Source organism: Ictalurus furcatus, chromosome 19, assembly GCF_023375685.1.
Source record: "Ictalurus furcatus strain D&B chromosome 19, Billie_1.0, whole genome shotgun sequence".
Lineage (NCBI taxonomy): Eukaryota > Metazoa > Chordata > Actinopteri > Siluriformes > Ictaluridae > Ictalurus > Ictalurus furcatus.
Genome location: NC_071273.1, coordinates 6,337,427 through 6,359,028, shown reverse-complemented (window position 1 = coordinate 6,359,028; position 21,602 = coordinate 6,337,427). Strand labels below are relative to the sequence as shown.

Sequence of the window (21,602 nt, the reverse complement as noted above, 5' to 3'; positions counted from 1 at the left end):
TACCTTTTCCAGTCCTTCTTCCTTCAGACTGATCACATCTAGATCAAAGTCCGTTCTCAAGCCATTGGTTTTGTTGAAGATAACTCGCCCTGTCAGACCATCCCACGAAGCCTTTGGAGAACACAATAAGGCACACTTACATGTTTTACATTCATTCGTTTAAGTCCATTCTTAACTGATGATGAAAAAAGATTAAAAACCTGGTTTGTTGTGTATTTATATGATTATATTTATATGTTTACATTTAAAAGTAAGTATGTAATATAAGTATATATAAGTACACATCGAGTTGCTTATTTTATTTCATTCTTTTCGTTTTACATAGAATAAAGGGGCATGGTGTATAACAGGTGGCATTGCTGCCTCACTGCACCAGGGAGCTCTGCATGGTTTTCTCCTTCCAATACATGCTGGTAGTGTGTGTGTGTGTGTGTGTGTGTGTGTGTGTGTGTTTGTGTGTATGATCCCCTGTGATAGACTGGCTTCCCACCCAGAGTGTATCCCTGCCTTTCACCCAGTGTTCCCAGGACAGACCCTGTATAAAGGATACAGCAGTTACTGAAGATAATGAATAAAAAGCATTAAAACATTAGAATAAAAATACTTTTCTCAAGCAATCACTGATGTCTCCTATTTACATTGCAATATTATTATATTCACATACATGTATACTTGTAATCTTATTATTTAAACAATGGCATGTGACCTATCGTATAATAAAACAACATTCTACAAACACACATTGTGTGAGGGATGCAGCTGCCTCTCTCTGTCTCTCTGTCTCTCTCTGTGTGTGTGTGGTTATAAAAGTGTGATCAAAAGCATAATCTGTTGTGTATCCCGCTGACATCTGGACACAGCATTGCACTACTATGTTCATTGTTCTGAAAGTGACTCTTTTTGAAGTCTGACTTCAAAGCTGTCAGAGAATTGGGCAGAAAAAGACAACGAAAGAAGAGGTTGAAGTTCAAGAGATAGAGAGTGTTACAAAGGAAGAAAGGATGAGGCAGTGCTTGGCTTTTGCACAAACTACCCATGATAATACCATCTACAAATAATCAATGCAAAAACGATTGTTGGCTTTAAAATATGTGGCTCAACAGTTAAGGCTCTGGGTTACTGATCAGCAGGTTGGGGATTCAAGCCCCAGCACCACCAACCTACCATTGTTGGGCTCTTGAGCAAGGCCCTTTACCCTCCCTGCTCCAAGGGTGCCATACAGTATCATGGCTGACCTTGTACTCTGACTCCAGCTTCCCAACAAGCTGGGATATGTGAAAAAAAACTTCACTGTGCTGTAATGTATATGTGACAAATAAAGGCTGCTTCTTCTTTAAAAAATAACATAATAACCTGAACACAATATGATGACCATAATTTGTCTGTCCATTCCACTACTGAACAATAACTGCTACATGACTGTCTCTGAAAACATTCTTTTCTTTTACCATCCAGCATACTTTGATTAAAACATTAAAAAAAAGCCATTCAAGACAAATCCCAGATGAAGTATACCTAAAGTTGAGTATAAAGTACATCTGTATGTGTGTATAAGAATGTATTTGTGTGTGTGTGTGTGTGTGTGTGTGTGTGTGTGGTGTGAGTACCTCTTTAATGAGACTCATGAACCTCCCTCCGAGGCGCCAGGGCTTGTGTCGGTTGCACTGTAGAGAGCTCACAGTGATCTGCTGTGCCTGCTGCACGGCTACTGCTACAACATGCACTGCATCATACATCAGCGCTGCATCTGTCTGTGAACACACACACACACACACACACACACACACACATACACACACACACACACACACACACACATACATGCACACACCAAAGGCATGATACATAAAATTTATTTAATGTAACACTGAAAATTTGCTTAGTAATTCAAGTGTCCTTTAAGCAAACAAGGACACTGATGCACACGCTGGTGCTTTCCTCACTGTAGTGATCTCATTTATATTTTATATTTACAGCATTTAGCAGATCTCTACAATAAGCCTGTAGTATACAGATCCAAACCACAACACCAGAGCGTCCTGCTTTGAACCACGTGTTTATGTAGACTGGGTTTCGGCCTTTGTACTTCATTTAAGGGAATCTGTGAGTGCAACCATATGTGCATTTGTCAGATCTTGCTAGTGAGGATTGATGCCAGTTTCCTTTTTCTCATCAGCATCCAGTGCCAGCTCTATTGTAGCTCTGGACATACTTTACTCAAGCCTCAATACCTCAGTTTCATCCTTTACATCCACTGAAACTGTTTTTGTGGAAAGATATAGTTTCTGTAACTACATACTATATAATACACTACATTAACAGAATTAACAATTTTATATAACAGTTTGCACATTTTTCTGTAACATTTCATTTTTTTAGTTGGAAAAGTAATGTTTGGAAATAAAAAATGTTTACTGACTACACAGGGTCGCAGTGGAGCTTGGAGCCTATCCCAGGGAACTTGGGGCACAAGACATGGGACACCCTGGACGGGGTGCCGACCCATCGCAGGGCACAATTCCACACACATTCGTATACTACAATTGCAATTTGGCCAATTTGGAAATGCAATTAGCATGTCTTTGGACTGGGGGAGGCAACTGGAGTACCTGGAGGAAACCCCCGAAGCACGGAGAGAACATGCAAACTCCGTGCACACAAGGTGGAGGTGGGATTCGAATCCTCATCCCCAGAGGTGCAAGGGAGTGCACCAAGCCACTGTCCCAGCGCTGATGCAGAAGTCATCAAATGATTTCAATTATTAAAAAATCTGCCTCAAGATTTTTAAACCACTTTATCACTATCAGGGTCAGGTATCAGGATGCTATCCTGGTAATACTGGGCACAAAGCAGACAAAGCAGAAGAAATCACCCAGGACCAGATGCCAGTCCATCACAGTCACCATATTGACATTTTTATTACTGAGCAATATTATTTTGTATTGGGAGATGCAACTTGTGTTTGGTCATGTGGACCTTGATATTGTGTTTTGTATAAATCAAGTGATAATGTTTAACAACAAAGTGATATAAGTGCAAGGCAGAATTGTTCATACATTCATATTACAGAACTAAATTCTATCTTAAATTAGAAATATTGTATCTTACAGCATCGTATCTCAGCTTGGGGAATCCTAAACGATTAGATAATCAATTGCATACAAACTAAACCCTGCAAATGTTAATTGTGCAAATGTAAGTTAAAATGAAATGCCCCCCAACCCATTTGTGCACAATTAAGGATGTAAAAGCCATTATTTCAAGCAACATATACTGGATTCAAAGGTAGCTGTGAGGCATTTCATATTCAACCATTGTTATACATCTACTGTTTTAAAAATAGCAACACTAATGTTGTGCTACACAGTTCTCTAACAATCAAAGAAAACATTATGTGCTACTAATGGTATGAACAATAAATTAAAATAGTGTTAAATGTTAAATTAGTGTTAAATTTTAGGACATTTTTAGGAGATTTTAATGAGTTAATATGTTCCTGCAATCCCCTTTCCTATCTGGAATTAAGCAGATAAAAACTAAACATGAAACTGGGGAATTTATTCTGTGACTACTGTAGCTGCTGTCTGAATATATTAATATGTAGTATGAATAAATAAATAAATATGAGTTATAAATCAGATCCTTGATTTGCTTCAATTTTTCAATTTGCTTCATTTAAAGGGTAGATTTTTTTTAGAACAAGAACCACAGTTATACAATAGCTCTTTCTTGAGTTATTATTATAAGTTATTACAATAATAACTCATTATAAGTTATTATAAGTTATTATTAAATTCATATAACAGCTTGTTAGGGTTAGGGTTACTTTTATTGTCTCCCACAGGAGATAATTGTTTCGGATAAGAGAAGCACTGCACCATCACACCAAAACATAAGACAATAAATAGCACCATACAACCATACAACACAACATCACATGCTTGTCAAAATTTCCCATAATACTGGCGCAGTTTGAACCAGTCCGCAGTTCATCAAGTTTCAGAGAGAGATGCTCCACAGTTCTTTTCACTTCTACTCTGTGCTGCCATTGTTTTACATTTACATATTATCATTCTAAAAAAGATCTTATAAATGAGGCAGATGGCATTCCAGCTATACAGCTGTTAAGCAGCTGTGAGACAAGTGCCACAAAACAAATTTCAAATAATCAGAAACAAGTAGCAGATAGGAAAAGAGCAATACTAAAACTTTAAAGTAAAAATTTCCTGAACCCTGTTCCAAAAATGGAGAATTGTTTGATAGTTATTTGTTATAATTGCAATAGGGGAAATAAGTATTGAACGCATCAACATTTTTTTCAGTGAATATATTTCCAATGAGGCTATTCACTTTAAATTTTTACCAGACATCAGTATTAACTCAAGAAATCCAGAAATATAAATAATTTACAACATGAAAGTCCATAAATAAAGTTACGTGTAATAAAGTGGAATGACGCAGGAAAGTATTGAACACGCTAAGAAAAAGCAGTTCTCCAAGGCAAGGTAAGGCAAGGAACCAGCTGAAATCCGTAAGTAACTATACCTCCTATCTGTGCAAATTAATATCAGCTGGGTTTGTAAATTGATGGTCTATAAAAAGGCTTTTCGTTACCAAGGTGTCACACAAGAAACGTCTCATGATGGGTAAAAGCAAAGAGCTCTCCCAAGACCTTCACAACCTTATTGTTGTGAAACATATTGACGGAATCGGATACAGACGTATTTCAAAACTTCTGAATCTTCCAGTAAGCACCATTGGGGCCATTATCTGCAAGTTGAAGCAACATCACTCCGTCATCAACCGGCCACGCACAGGAGCTCCTCGCAAGATTTCTGACCAGGGAGTCAGAAGAATAGTCAGAAGAGTAGCCCAAGAGCCAAGGACCACTCAGCGCTCCAGAAACACTTGGAGGCAGCAGGTACCATCATCACAGAGAAAACAATAGGCAATGCACTCCACTGCTCACACTCACCCCGCAAGATGCCATTAGTAAGAAAAGGCATGTTGAAGCTCATTTAAAGTTTGCTACAACTCATTTGAACAAGCCTGTGAAATACTGGGAGAGTGTAGTCTGGTCAGACAAGAGCAAAAGTGAACTTTCTGGCTGTCATACTACACACCATGTTTAGAGAAGAAATGTCACTGCACGTCACAATAAAAACACTAAACTAACAGTGAAGTTTGGAGGTGGAAGCATCATAGAGTGGGGCTGTTTTTCATCACATGGTACTGGCAGACTTCATATAATTGAAGGAACGATGAATGGAGCCCTTTACCGGGAGATTCTTGAGAAGAATCTGCCACCATCCACCAGGATGATGAAGATGAGACGTGGATGGAGCTTCCAGCAGAACAACGATAGAAAAGCATACAGCAAAGGAAACTCTCACTTGGATTCAGAGAAAAAAAATCAAGGCTATAGAATGGCCCAGTCAATCACCTGACTTTTCAATTGAACAAGATTTAAAGACAATATGTTTAAAATATTTCTTGCCTTAATACTGATGTCTGGTGAAAATTTTATGTGAATAGCCTCTTTGGAAATATATTTACTGAAAAAAATGTTGACGTGTCCAATACTTTTTTCCCCCAGTGTATAATGTCCACACTTTATAATGGTCTGTACATTTTCCACCACAGGGGAGTCTTCAGATAGATAGATAGATAGATAGATAGATAGAAGATTCATGCTTTCAGGTTTGTTAATAACATGACAAGCTGGAATTTGGCTTATTAACTTCAAGAGACAGAAAAAAAGAGCCTGTTGAGGGAACAGCTGTTTATAGCTGCTATAAAGTAAGTGATAACAGGAACTAACTTTTCTCACGGGCATTCCACAACATTAAATGTAACTATAAACTTAAGTTGCACAATAGAAAAGTGCTTGCCGTACCATCCAGAGATGACGAGCTTGAATCCTTGACTATGCCGCAGCCATCTGTCCGGGAGCAAAATTGGCTGTGCTCTCTGGGTGGGAGGGGCATACTCACTCTCCCTTGTCAATCACAGTAACTCTAGTCAATCATGGGTGTATGTGAGCTCACTTTGCTCTTGAGTGTGTTACTCCACCCTGTGTTGCAGCATAAGTAGCAGTTCAAAAATATGTGGTTCAAAAAGAGGAGGCACGTGTTAGCCTTCACCTATCCTGGTCGGTAGTTGTTGTATAATAGGGGAGAGCTGGCAGGTGATCAAATGTGGGGGAAAAATGCTATGTATTAAATTGAAATTGTAATCGTTGGCAATAAAGTACTTTGGGACATTGTGTTACAGGAAAATAATGGGCCCACTGTGGATTATTTTCCTTCCGTTTTATTCCTTACTGATAACCAGTTTCTTTGGCATATGATATGCAATTGCATGTTAATTAAAAACAACAAAAACACAAACATTTTGCTCTAATTGTACTCTAATTACAGCTTCATTTGATTTATTCTGTGGTATGATCTGTAATTGCATGTTGCATCCAATAATATAAGCACTAAATTTTCTCATTTAGAGTAATTATAGCCCCATTTAAGTAACCCTGGGCTATTGCATGTAGCTTACAATAATATACAGTTAAATAAACACTAATATTGCTATGAATTTCTATTTTTCTTATACAGTTAGTGCAGGATTATTGTCATCTGATTTGAACCCTGTCCCTGTAAAAGGGCGTTTAAAGCTAATGGCATACAGGAGGTGACAAATCTTCAGAAACACAGTGCTGACACAACAGCATGCCTTAGACTCATCATCAGTCACCGGGCTCAATGATGTTTAGATATTCAGACACACACAGAGTTATTCACTGAGCAAAGAGACTGACAGAACTGTGAGTTTGTGCGAGCACGAGAGTGTGGGCATGTGTGTGTGTGTGCAGCTCAGCTGTCACTGTGTGAAGATGTATTACTAAGCTAATGATTGCTTCTGGCTCCAAAGGGAGTAATTGCAGACGTCTCTTCTAGCACTAGGGAATGCATTTCAGTGTGTGATTGTGTGTGTGTGTGTGTGTGTGTGTGTGTGTGTGTGTGTGTGATGTCAAAGGAGAATAGAAAAGCCTTTCTATTTATCTCCACCTCCAAGCCCTTTTGTTTTTTGGTCAGGTTCGTTCTCTGTCTCTCTCTCTCTCTCTCTCTCTCTCTCTTGCTCGCTCTCTCGCTCTCTCACACACTCACACTGACCAAAATGTGTGGATTATAAACGCTACAATTTTGTATCTAAAGTTATTTTGCTGTATTCCCATATAAACACCAAAAACCTACAAATTATTTTAATGGATATTTTAATGATTTTTTTCCATTAATTTAATATGCCAAGCTATTTGACTGTACAAATTTGACAGTCATACAAACCCTGACATGATGTAAAACAATTCTATAATCAATATCACTATCTAATGATAGACACAGGCCTATGAGATATACTACATCTTACAGTATACACAACATACCCCAGTATAAATGGAGCTTTCATTAAGTTACATAAAGTAAGCTAGTAATGGCACACACCGCACAATACACACAGCCTTGAAATTAAACCATAGCTATTTGTTCACTGGTAACGCTGCGTGCAAATCACTTCAGCAATTACCAGGGACAAAGAGCCCACACGCAGTAAAATGGCACAGTAGTTAAATGTAACTATAAGCAATTGAGAGAGCAGGTTATTAATAACCAGATAGATGGAGCAGAAATCTAACTCAATTACAAATTTTCTAGCGGCACATAATGCAATTTGGGAAGATAAAATAAAATGTAAAACGAATAGGCTTTTGACTCATTCATTTCAGCTGTATAAAATTATTAATGGAGCATTCTGGCATAAAACTAGAAATATGTCTTTTGTCATTGTATGTAGTATTCTGTCGCATACAGTAGTAATGTATCACTTAATGTCGTTTTAAATGTTTTAAAGCATTTTGACATTTAAGCTTTTGGGTCAGTTCCCTGTTTTCACACACCGAATTAGCAGAAATACAATACCCAGCATGCAACATGCCAATGCGTAATCATCCTATCCGAGCGAGACACATCCCTCTGATATGTATGACATTTTTAAAACAGAAATTGAGTCTGCCTCATTTGGTGGAGACGGTGATGGATGCAGGTTAATTTAATTGAAAACAATAAGCAGAGTCTACATCAAAACATGCAGAGCTCAGGTGATGTAGAAACAGCAATACTTGGGTAGAAGACATGAACCAGAAACCAGAAACCTTAGTCAAAACCATAAAAACACTGTAGCATGTAATCAAAAGGCTTAGTACCAACAAGTAAAGGACACTAAGCACGTACAGTATTCCTACTGTAAAAGAGTCTGAGATGAGATTTGTGTCGAGAAAGCACAACACAACTTTTAAACAGACACACTTCGGCAGCAACATGGGAATTTGAACATGACGGAAAACTTTTGCTGAAACTTTTGAAGCACAAATGATTTCAGACAATTTGTGCATCGATTCCCATGGCTGAACTGGAGACATCTGCCTCGATCTAATACAGTTCTTTCTCACTCTCTCTGCCTCTCGTGTAACATGTCTTTCCCTCTCCCCTCATGCAAGTGGCTTCTAGACAGCAATAAATCACTGCACTGATGGATGGGCTGAAATTGCTGCAAAGTAGCTCCACCAGGTCACTGCGCCAGCTGGCGTTTCCACAGCAACCCCACATCTCCGCTAGCAACCGCTATAGAGATGATTGTCAGGACTGTCTGTCTGCGTGTGTGTGTGTGTGTGTGTGTGTGTGTGTGTGTGTGTGTGTGTGTGTGTGTGTGTCATGGTAAAGGCAGAGGATTGTGGTTTCAGACACAGCAGGATCCAAAGAGCAGCAAAACTAACTAAAATTAAGAACTGAGTTGTTTTTCTCTGAACATGTCAGATATGCAAATGCAATCTCTCTTCTTATTCATATACACACATGTTGTAATTTTTATACTCCATAGTTGTCAGCATTAACCTTGTCTTTAGATCAATCAAAAACATCTGTATTTGTATATGTATTCACACACACAAATACAGATGTTTTTGATTGATCTAAAGACAAGGTTAAGGTCTTTAGATCAATCAAAAATATCTGTATTTGTATCAGCCTCTAATTCTTCATAGCGTAACATATAGCAACCTATAGCTCAGTTAAAAGAAGCGTTTTACTTTTTCAATTTAGATGTCCCACACAATATTATAGACCAGTACTGTATTTAGAAAAACACTCTCTGTTACAAATTAAGGCACAGGACATTGATCATTTTTAAATAGTTTCAGGAAACCAAGGATGGCTACAAACAGGGTCAAAGGAAAGGCAGCATTAGAGTGAGAAATATATCTCTAGGGAGGTCATAAACACAGCTCTTTAATGAAGCATTTTATCACCATCCTGCTCAAACCTTTAGACATATTTATTATTTAGTAAAGTCTGCAATGCTTTGATTTAGAACTCTCTCTTCAAGTAATCACTTGCTTCTAGGTCCTACATCATCTAAAATGAACGCACTTACAGTGGACCAGTATTTGTAACCACTTCCTTTTAAACATCTTTTCAATAGTTGTGAAATAGGAAGCAATAATACGTTATGATAATTTATAGTTCATGGTTCATAGTTTAAGCACCCTGTATAATATTACACTGCATTGTTACACAATACAATATAATATTATACAGGGTGGATCAACTGCCAGTGGTGCATAATTTCTCTACTATTACATGAGTATTATAGAATTATGTAATAACAACTGTTTATACACATACAAAAAAATACTAAACTTACACTTCTCCCCTTTCTCTAAAATCTCGACCAAGCGTTAAAACTTTCATCGGTATCCCTGCTACCGGCTCATAAACACCATTGGAATCCATCCAAATCCATTAAGAAATATAAATAGTTAAACAATAGTCCAATAGATACCAATAACATTGTCAGTTGAATTTGCTCATGAGGATTAATCACCTATCACCACCTATAAGTTTGTGTTCACTCTTCCATGGCCTTCTTTTGAGGCTTATGCCCACCCTCAATAGATGATTCCATCCAACCTACACGGGGTTATCCTGTGTATCACACATTAAACACAATTTGGAAATGCCAATCAGCTTACAACATATGTCTTTAGCCTGGGGGAGGAAACCAGAGGAGAGAACCTGGAGGAAACCCCCAAAGCTTGGAGGAAACATGCAAGCTCCATACACACAAGTCAGAGGTGGGATTTGAACCTACAATCCCAGAGTTGTGAGGCAGGCATGCAAACCACTATGCCACCATGCACACACCCCCCCCCCCCGCCCCCCCCAGGTTATTCCAATAATAAATATTATAAGAGCCTTTCATATTTACGTAAATTGAACAATCATATTAGGGTTTACCTAACAGCAAACTGGCTTAATCCAATTCATGGACATGTTCATCCTGATTCTGCTGCTGTTATGTGTAGTAAGTGTGTACTGTATGGTTACCTATATTACTTTATACTTACATACCTTTAGTATTTATTGATTGTATTATGCTGCATAAATTGTATTGGTCTCTATGTTGCACACAGTCCCATATGCACAATATTGTTTCACACTGTCTATATATACTGTATATTTGTAATGAGTGGGATGACAATAAAAAGTGAGGAAACGACATACAGATTGCGTCAGTATTTCGTGTTTTGCCAAAATCAACTTCTTAAGGCACAATTTCTTGAAAATAAGGGGCATGTACCTGAATATTTCTGGAATAGGCTGCTTTAGCAGCTTTCCATTCAAATCACCTTATCACCCTCATGTTCAGAAGGTAGCCTAAAAAGGCTTTATTTGCTCACTCTCTCTCTCTCGCTCTTTCTTTCTTCTCTCTCTCTCTCTCTCTCACACACACACACACACACACACACACACACACACACCTGAAATGGTTTTGGTAGGGAGTCTCTTTATAGAGCATGAGACTGAATGGCAGAGATGATAAATGGTCATTATGTCTAACACCATGTGGTGACCTTGGCTCTAACATCAGCTACCTGTAGAGACAGTGTGTGTGAATGCAGCCAAATTAAGCATGCATGTGTTCCCTGTTGCTTGATCCCCTATTTACTGTGCAAAAGCCATCTACTCTCAAAGCAATCCTTCTTTTTACTTCACACCAGCAGCCTGTGATATACATGCAGCGGTTTAACACGTTATTGATTAAGCTGTAAATACAACATAAACTGATACGATACATAAGAGTGCTTTTGTTCTCTGTGTCTCACCGTCATGAATCCATCCAGTAGTCCTGAGTCAGGTTTCGGAGGGGCCTGTAGTCTCTCCATAGACCACTTTTCTATGATTGAGGACACCTGAGCACTCTCCGTGTTTAGGATCCGAAACCCGGTCATGTTCACACCGCTGTAGCGGTATGGCTCCATGTCTAATGCAAACAAATCCTAGGATATCATAAGATTATTAGAATATATATCCAAATAATTTGTTTTCACCATATTAACATCAAAATAAGCAGTAATGCTGTTGAATATTTACTATTGAAAAAGAATTACACCATAATCGACAAGAGTACAATACATTATATTAATTGTAATATTGTGTATAATGGTAAGGTGATATTATAATGTAACATTAACCACTTGAAATTCATGTTAGCAACAATGCAATACTGTATAATGCAATATAATGATAGATAGATATTGTGTTCATATGCTTTATTTTCCCAGTTTCTCTGGACTATTCTCTTTTTGGGCAATACTTACAGTGGTGATTGAAAATTAGTTATCTATCTGTTAGTGGCAAAAGTATGTGAACCTTTAGGATTAGCAGTTAATTTGAAGGTGAAATTAGACACGTGTTTTCAATAAATGGATGAGAATCAGGTGTGAGTGAGTGAGCACCCTGTTTTATTTAAAGAACAGGGATCTATCAAAGTCTGATTTCACAACACATGTTTGTGGAAGTGTATCAGGCATGAACAAATGAGTTTTCTGAGAGCCACAGAAAAAGAGTTGCTGAAGCTCATCAGGCTGAAAAAGGTTACAAAACCATCTCTAAAGAGTTTGGACTCCACCAGTCTACAGATAGATAGATTGTGTACAAATGGAAGAAATTCAAGACTATTGTTACCCTCACTAGGAGTGATCAACCTACAAAGATCACTCCAAGAGCAAGACGTGTAATAGTCTACGAGGTCACAAAGGAGCCAGGGTAACTTCTAAGCAACTAAAGGCCTCTCTCACATTGGCTAATGTTAATATTCACGAGTTCACCTTCAGGAGAACACTGAACAACAATGATGTGCATGGCAGGGTTGGAAGAAGAAAGCCACTGCTCTCCAAAAAGAACACTGCTGCTCATCTCCAGTTTGCTAAAGATCACGTGGAAAAGCCAGAAGATTATTGGAAAAATGTTTTGTGGATTGATGAGACCAATATAGAACTTTTTGGTTTAAATGAGATGTGTTATATTATGTATGGAGAAATGAAAACACTGCATTCCATCTGTGAAACATGGTGGTGGTAGTATCATGGTTTGAGCCTCTATTAGTGCATTTGGGCCAGGACAACTTGTCATAATTGATGGAATAATGAATTCTGTATTATACCAGCAAAAGGAAAATTTGTCTGTGATCTGAATCTCAAGAGAAAGTGGGTCATGCAAGTCATTCTACCAAAAACGGTTAAACATTATCTCTTGAGATAATGTTTTGGAATGGCCAAGTTAAAGTCCTGACCTTAATCCAGTAAAAATGTTGTGGAAAGACCTGAAGCAAGCAGTTCATGTGAGGAAACCCACCAACATCCCAGAGTTGAAGCTGTTCTGTACTGAGGAACGGGATAAAACTCCTCCAAGCCGATGTACAGGACTGATCAACAGTTACCCCAAATGTTTAGTTACAGTTATTGCTGCACAGGGGGGGTCATACCACATACTGAAAACAAAGGTTCACATACTTTTACCACTCACAGGTATGTAATATTGGATCATTTTCCTCAATCAATACGTGACCAAGTATAATATTTTCATCTCATTTGTTTAATTGGTTCTCTCTATCTATTTGACTTGTGTGAAAATCTGATGGTGTTTTAGGTCATATTTATGCAGAAATATAGAAAATTCACAGACTTTTTATGGTATGGTGATTTACCACTACTCCGACCTCAAATTGGATCGTTTTATATAAAGTATATAGTATAAAAGTGTGTGTGTGTGTGTGTGTGTGTGTGTGTGTGTGTGTGCGTGTGTGTGTGTACTGTACTGTGTTTGTACTGAGATGGGAAAAAAGAGAATGAGTGAGAATGTAGTCTGGCAGCCTGGGATAGCTGGCATGATTACTGAACGTCCTTCAAGGACGGCCATGTTTTACAGAGAAAAAGAGCTGGAGAGGTTTCAACTACACAGCACAGACAGACACAGATCCAGTAATTAATTCATGTCAGATCATGCCTGTGTTCCAGAGATTATTTACATAGAGATCATTTATACCTGTGCATTTTGTTTCATGAATAAAAATAGCATTACATAAAGAAATAATCAAATAATTTTGACAAATGATATTTTTTTTTATGTCACTTCCCTTCCAAAAGCAATCAGCTCATTTCTGATAACCAGTTGGTAACTAGTAATCATAGTAAACTCAGTGATCAGTCACAGGTGCCCACACATCATGCATATTATGGGGGAGTGAGTGGACATATTGTCATGTCAAGTAAGCAAAAGGTTTGGGGAAGGGCAAGGTTCTGAAAAAGTAAGGGGGGCATTGTTTCTGTTTCTGAAACTTGGCACATTTTTATCACATCCCTCTATACTGGCACATACCCTACCTCATTTAAGCAGGCCCGGGTTACCCCACTGCCTAAAAAAACATCACATAACCCTGCTGTAGTTGACAACTACAGACCTGTTTCCCTCCTCCTTTTTCTTTCCAAAACTCTTGAAAGAGCCGTTTTTAATCAACTCTCCAATTTTCTCACACAGAACAACCTCCTGGACACCAAGCAGTCTGGCTTCAAGAGCAATCACTCCACGGAGACTGCTCTGCTTTCTGTCACTGAAGCCTTACGACTAGCAAGAGCAACCTCTAGATCATCTGTCCTCATCCTACTTGACCTCTCTGCTGCTTTCGACACTGTGAACCATCAGATCCTCCTGTCAACTCTCTCTAGCCTGGGCGTCACTAGAACGATTCTGCACTGTGTAGAATCCTATCTCTCAGACAGATCCTTCAAGGTATCATGGAGGGGAGTTATTTCTGAAACTCAGCAACTCACAACTGGCGTTCCACAGGGGTCAGTTCTGGGTACACTCCTCTTTTCTATCTGCACTACATCTCTAGGGCAGGTGATTGAGTCTCATGGCTTCTCTTATCATTGCTATGCTGATGACACCCAGCTCTATTTGTCCTTCCAGCCTGACGATCCATCCATCTCTGCACGTATCTCTGCTTGCCTGTTGGACATCTCGGTCTGGATGAGGGAACACCACCTTAAGCTCAACCTGGCAAAATCTGAGCTTCTCGTTATCCCAGCCTGTCCCTCAATCAACCACAACCTCACTGTACAGCTCGGCTCAACCACATTCAAGCCAACCAGGACGGCCAGGAACCTTGGGGTGATTCTTGATGACAGCTTGACCTTTACAGACCACATCTCAACAACTGCACAGTCCTGTAGGTTCATCCTGTACAACATCAAGAAAATCAGACCCTACCTCACCGAACAGGCTACACAGATACTAGTCCAGACTCTTGTTATCTCAAAACTGGACTACTGCAATTTACTACTCTCGGGCCTCCCGGCCAGCTCCATCAAACCCCTTAAATTATTCAGAACGCAGCAGCACGCCTCATCTTCAACCAGCCCAAGAGAACCCATGTCACACCCCTCTTCATCTCCCTCCACTGGCTTCCGGTAGCCGCCCGCATCAAATTCAAGGCCTTGATGCTCACCTACAATACCTTGTCTGGAACAGCACCCTCCTACCTCAACTATCTCCTGAAGGCTTACGTTCCCTCACGCAATCTGCGATCGATTAGCGACCGACGCTTAGTAGTACCTAGTCAAGGTGCCTTTCAAGACATTCAAACTAACTGTTTCTCAGTGGTGGAATGAACTTCCAACCTCAATATGGACTGCAGAATCTCTCACCATCTTCAAAAAACAGCTAAAGACCAAACTCTTCCGTGAACACCTAACCAACCCATAAAACTAAATAAAGAAATAAATAAATTAGTTAAAAAAAAAAGTTAGCATGTAATGTGGGCTTAGGACGGATACAAATGCAGATAAGAGCTTTATTAGAGTAGAGATAGGCAGACAAATTAAAATCATGAGACAATAGCGTGGTCAAAAACAGGCAATAGGTCAGGTGATTGGCAAACGGGCATAAACGAGGCTAAACAGGAATCGAGAAACGTGGATGAGAACAGGATCAAAACTATGATGCAAAACACGATGAACAACGACTTGGTACACGGAAAACTCATGTAATACTTCACGAAGTATAAAGCGACACGAGGGGTTTAAATGACAACCATAATAAAGGGTGAACACAAAACAGCTGAGACTAATGATGACAGATACGGGAAACAACCAGTGACAATACAGGGGTGGAGACAGGACATAAACCATAACAGATGCACGCGTACAAAGTAAACAAAGTCACTGAAAACCCGGAAGCACGTGCTTGCTCTTCAGAGTGCGCTACGTGCTCCAGCGTGTAGCATGAGGGGAAATCGTGACAGCTTGCTGGATCGCCTCTCCTTTAGTGTCCCAATCTCTCATATTTTACAAAATAAGTGACCAACTCCAAAGACAAACACTATGACAGCAAGGCTAAATACTGTACATGGGTGGAGTCTATAGGAGCGAAATCTGAAATCGTCGCATCATTGCCATTATGCTATACTGGTAAAAGCAATGACATTGTTGTATGTCTGCTACCATTCTTTTACATATTATTTCTTAAGTTAGAGTTATACCTGGCAAAAATAAGAGAAATGGGAATTTAATATGATAAGAGTAACCTTCTCAACACACTTGATTTTAAAATATTCAGTCAGTTCCCCAAAACTAATAATATAATTCTTACACTGCTTCTACACTATTTTTTCATGTAATTTATTTTGAATATTTATCACTTTGTATGCAGATGCACCAGAGTCCATGATATGGGGTTGTCAGGTCATCATACTATAGATTTTCCATAGTGTTCTGCACCTAATTGTCACTCAAAATGGCTATATGTGAAATGATGCAATTATGAACTCATATTGGCAGTTCAGTCCAAATTTATTGGCAAATGTACTGTAAAAATTTCTTTCTCTGTCATAAATTTGTATAAGCAGCTTCTGCTATACAACAGTGTGTATGTGTGTGTGCATGTGCGTGTGCGTGTTTGTGTGTGTGTGTGAGGTATGTCTCACCAGTGTTGTGAAGATGTAGTGATAATACTCTGTCATCATCCCCATAGAGAGAGCCTATACAACACATCACAACACAACAACATGTAAATACATGTAAAAACATGTAAACACACTCCAAATGTACTTTACCTGAACACTACCTATATACAAGGAAACATTATTGATGCACCTTCACACTATGTGGTTGAGTGAAATTCTAGCATTGGAATTACACTCTTTGTCTTATATACAAGACTGTACTGAATCAAAAATAAAGATAACCTTGTACTCATCAGAATTGAACCTGTCTCTCCAGAGGGTATGCATTTATTAATGCGCTTATATTTAATCACAGCGTTTATTTTTCTTCCTCCTGTCTATGCCCTTTGGATAAATTGTAGAATTTAATTATGTTAATAGTTTGACATGTTGCTGATTAACAACAGATTTCCACTAGAAAAAATATAAGTGTGTCAGGGAAACAATTAATTCCGCTGTTTACATTAACAGGCATGATTAAATACAAGGGGCAAATAAACATAAAATATATGACATGCAGAAGGTGGCCTATATTTTATATATTGTTTTAATATTTTTGGCTATGTAAATCTGAAATATATCTATTGCATATTCTTTTTTGTACTGCCACAGATCATTCAAGTTCTAATATGCTCCTAAGGGTGTAAAATGATATTGTTTCTCAATGACTCTATGCATCACCATAACTTCTGTTTTCAGTAAATGCTCAAATTAAATTAACAAATAATAATGTGATCACCCAACTATCAGCCATATCACCCACCAATCAGCCATAACATTAAAACAACCTGCCTAATATTGTGTAGGTCCCCCTTGTGCCACCAAAATAACTCTTGACCTGCCGAGGCATGGACTCCACTAGACCTCTGAAGGTGTGCTGTGGTATCTGGCACTAAGACGTTAGCAACAGATCCTTTAAGTTCTGTAAGTTGCGAAGTGGGGCCTCCGTGGATCGGACTTGTTTGTCGAGCACATCCAACAGATATGCGATTGGATTGAGATCTGGGAAATTTGGAGGCAGAGTCAACACCTTGAACTCTTTGTCATGTTCCTCAAACCCATTCCTGAACAATTTTTGCAGTGTGGCAGGGCGCATTATCCTGCTGAAAGAGGCCACTGCTATTAGGAAATACCATTGCCATGAAGGGGTGTACTTGGTTTGGGTAAGTGGTACATCCACATGAATGCCAGAACCCAAGGTTTCCCAGCAGAACACTGCCCAGAGCATCACACTGCTCTGCCTGCTTGCCTTATTTACATAGTGCTTCCTGGTGCCATCTCTTCCCCAGGCCACCTTCTTCCATTGCTCCATGGCCCAGTTTTATGCGCACTTGCCCATTGCAGACACTTTCGGCTGTGGACAGGGGTCAGCACAGGCACTCTGACTGGTCTGCAGCTACACAGACCTGTACGCAGCAAGCTGTGATGCCCTGTGTGTTCTGACACCTTTCTATCATAAACAGCATTTTTTTTCCAGAAATTTGTGCTGCAGTAGCTTTTCTGTGACAGATGGAACAGATGGGCTAGCCTTCACTCTCCACTCACATCAATGAGCATTGGGTGCCCATGACCCTGTCGCTGGTTCACTGGTTGTCCTTCTGTGGACCACTTTTGTTAGGTACTAACCATTGCATACCAGGACCTGCTGTTTTGGAGATGCTCTGACCCAGTCGTCTAGCCATCACAATTTGGCAGTTGTCAAAGTCACTGGGATCTTTATGCTTGCCCATTTTTCCTGCTTCCAAACATTTCAACTTCGAGAACCAACTGTTCACGTGCTGCATAATATATCCTACCCATTGACAGATGCCATTGTAACAAGATAATTGTGTTGTGATAAGTGTTATTCACTTCACCTGTTAGTGGATTTTAATGTTATGGCTGATATATAATGTTATGGGTGATCAGTGTGTATATATATTGTGTAAAACCATTTGGATTAAAAGAATCAATGCGTCGTGTGAACATATGCTTCAATGGAAGGGATAAAGCTCATGGAAAATCTGACCTTTTGTACAAAGGAGTTAATATGGTCAATATCACAAATTTGCTTAGATTTAATTAGTGAACTAGAAATTGTGCAGCTTTTTGAATATTGATTAATTACCCCACCTAGTTTAAGCATTTATAAGCCACATTTTTTTTGTTTTTCTTGCTTGGTGTTTTTCAGTGTTTTGACTTTAGTTGTCAGTTTCCTGATTTATTATATGTCCATATGTCCTTTATTATCCAGTATTGGTGTGCCATTAATCTTCTGGTCTCACTGAAAACAATCTACTTTTTTTTTTTTTTTTTTAAATGTCTCCTGGAGAAAACTGTGGCAAAATTCTCATGAAAACACATTACAAAATTCACTTCACAAGCTAGAAATTGGTGTGGTTACAACTTAAAAAAAAAAGAAAGAAAAAAACAGATGGGAGAAGTGAGAAAGGAAGAGCGAAAGTATAGAGAGAAAATCAAACAGACCTGCTTGAGTATCCACGCAGCCATCTCATGGCCACAGTCAAAGATGACGTGAAACTCTTTTGCTTTTTTCATCTCTTTAAGAAGTGGTTTGGCATCCTTAGTCTCTGCGGGGAGCTGGCGGATTTTCAGACGGATGTTGTATCTAGAGGGAGCTTTGATCAGCTCCTGCAGACGAATCAAACCTACAGAGAGAGAGAGAGAGAGAGAGAGAGAGAGAGAGAGAGAGCAGTTAAGGCATTTATGCATTCTACACACATTCACCTACTGAGCGATATTCCACAGCTATATAAATACTATACACATAGTCTTCTCTAATGAGATTTTTTTTGCTAAGAGGATAAGAAATACCCATTTAATCATGAGCCAAGAGAAACCGGGTGTTATCTATATAACTAAAAATATTCATAATGTGTATGTGTTGGATATAATATCATATATAATATTTGTTTCATGGAATATATGTATATGTTACCATTTCTCTGAAATGAAACTTACACAAAGTTATACAATATTTCATTCATACAAATTAATGTGTAAGTACGATTGAAATCAAATATTATTTTTCATTTAATGACCAGCTCATTTAAACTATTTCAAGTTAGTTCTTTATATTTAAGTTATTACTTGCACATATCTCTATTATTATGGAACAATTTTTTCATGTTTTTTGTTGTTGGTGGTGGTGATGGTAGTGGTGTTGTTGTCTTTGTGCTGTTGTTTTGTATTAACAATAGAAATGTTGTATTTAATATCATTTCAATTCAAATGATAAGTCTTCAGTAAATATTCCTCTTCAGAGATGTTCATTTCATTCATCTTGTATGCACACATCTACAGCCGAGGCATAATATGCACAATAACGCACAAAGGGCTATTACAGGAAAAAAAGGACTCTGCACTGAACTTATACTACATCATTAAACGCAATTAAAATTTGAAATGAGAGTAGAGAATGATGTGGTAGTGACCTAAAATTGTTGAAAGATACACTTTTTCTTTAGCATAAGTCAGTATTATTGCACTAGTTAAATTTAACCGCTCTATTTTCTACTGAATATGGTCAAAAACAGGTTTGAGGATTGATGAGTTTAATAGAATGCCTTCTGTATCCTATATTATAATAAATAGTAATTAAGTAAGGACAGAAAGTAATTGACATCCTTAATTATTGAGGTGTAACTTAATCAATGGACTGAATTGTCAAAGGAGATGCAATTTAACCTCTGAGAACAAATTGCATAGCAGGATCAGAATCATGTCCATCATCATCATTTTCTTTGATTTCATTCATCATTTTCAATGAAACCATCTTTTTTGATAAATGTTGTAAATGTAAATGTAAATATCCTCATATTTCACCAAATTCACTGTGTAATAATTGTAGAACACAAGTATATCACAATATCTGCCTCCACAGTTACAAAAAAAAAACATTCACTGACATTTAACACTACAACCTCAATGTGTTAAGAGGGTGCTAGCATCTTTTTAGCAGATCTTGAAATATCATTTTATTGGCAAACCCCTAATTATTTGTTGCATGATCTGTTACATTGCCTATTATCTGCCCTACTCACCCGTGCTGTCGTCGTACACCACTGTAACTGTCTCCCACCTGAAGAAGTAAACGAGCTCCAGGATGGCACGGCTGAGAGAGGAGAAGTCAGGATAGAGACTAACGTAGAATGAGTCGCGATTATCTGACACTTGGTGTTTCCATCTGGTCTGGATATGTGGCACTCCTAGTGCATTGGAGATGGACTGCACTGCATTGGCTGAGGAACTGTGTGATGGCCCAAATATGGCTGCCACACCTAAAGAAAGCTGCTCACAAGCTGCTGAGAGAAGGTAAAGTATGTCAGTCATGACAAAAAATTATTTAATTTAATCAATTATCTAAAAATGTAGGTCTTTAGACTCATAGAACTGTTACTAATGTCTAGCATAGTGGTAGAAACTAAAAAACAGCTACACAAAACATCTGCATGTGTAGTCTGTAGTACAGCAGGCACAAAAGCAGGCACAGTTGGAAACTGGAATACGTGAATGCCGATTATTTTGTCTTCATTTTATGCATGACGTTTTGTAAATAACAATAGCCACCTCAGAGGCCACCGATTAGGCTCTAATGCATGCTCATTATGTGGTTTCTACCATCGCCGGCAAAAGGGGAACAGAGTCTCAGGGGAACAAAAGGGCATAATTAGGATTATATTATAATATAAAACAACTCCACTCCCAAAGCCTCGACGCTATTAGTGACCATTGTAAGATGAAGTATATTCCAGTTTTAATCATATTTTTAAATGTACTCCAGAAACAAAACCGCTCTGTGGCTTTGGTTGTAAAGCATTCTCTTCCCCCACCTTTCCTTGAGGCCTCAAAGCTGTCAAAGACATTGATCCTCTGGATGTCGTAGGTGAGCGTGGTGTTGGGCAGCAGCGTCCGGTTCCTGTTGATGGTGTTCAGTGCAAATTTGAAGGCCAGTTCCTCAGCACCAGAAGGACCACTCTCAATAGACTCAAAAATCCCTCCTGTTGCAGAAACAAGATTAGGATTAAGTGTTTTAAATACAGTGGTGGCTCAGTGGTTAAGACTTACTGGTCTACTAAAGCCTACTGGTCAGAAGGTTTAAATCCTAGCACTGCCAAACTGTCACAGTAGGGTCCTTAACTCTCAACCACTCAAGTGTACCCTGTCTCAGTTATAAGCCACTATGGATAAAAGTGTCAACCAAATGGATAAATGTA

General features: G+C 38.7%; 1 protein-coding gene across 1 annotated transcript in view; it reads right to left on the bottom strand.

Moving 5' to 3' along the window:
* Positions 1-21,602, bottom strand: part of LOC128623714 (glutamate receptor ionotropic, kainate 2-like) — a 56,812-nt gene that overhangs the window by 17,666 nt on the left and 17,544 nt on the right. The window contains exons 2-8 of the mRNA XM_053650866.1: positions 21,219-21,386; positions 20,430-20,687; positions 18,853-19,034; positions 16,369-16,422; positions 11,210-11,383; positions 1,608-1,751; positions 4-111 (exon numbers count right to left, since the gene is read on the bottom strand). Of these exons, the coding sequence (XP_053506841.1) occupies positions 4-111; positions 1,608-1,751; positions 11,210-11,383; positions 16,369-16,422; positions 18,853-19,034; positions 20,430-20,687; positions 21,219-21,386 (1,088 nt within the window). The remainder of the gene's footprint in view (positions 1-3; positions 112-1,607; positions 1,752-11,209; positions 11,384-16,368; positions 16,423-18,852; positions 19,035-20,429; positions 20,688-21,218; positions 21,387-21,602) is intronic.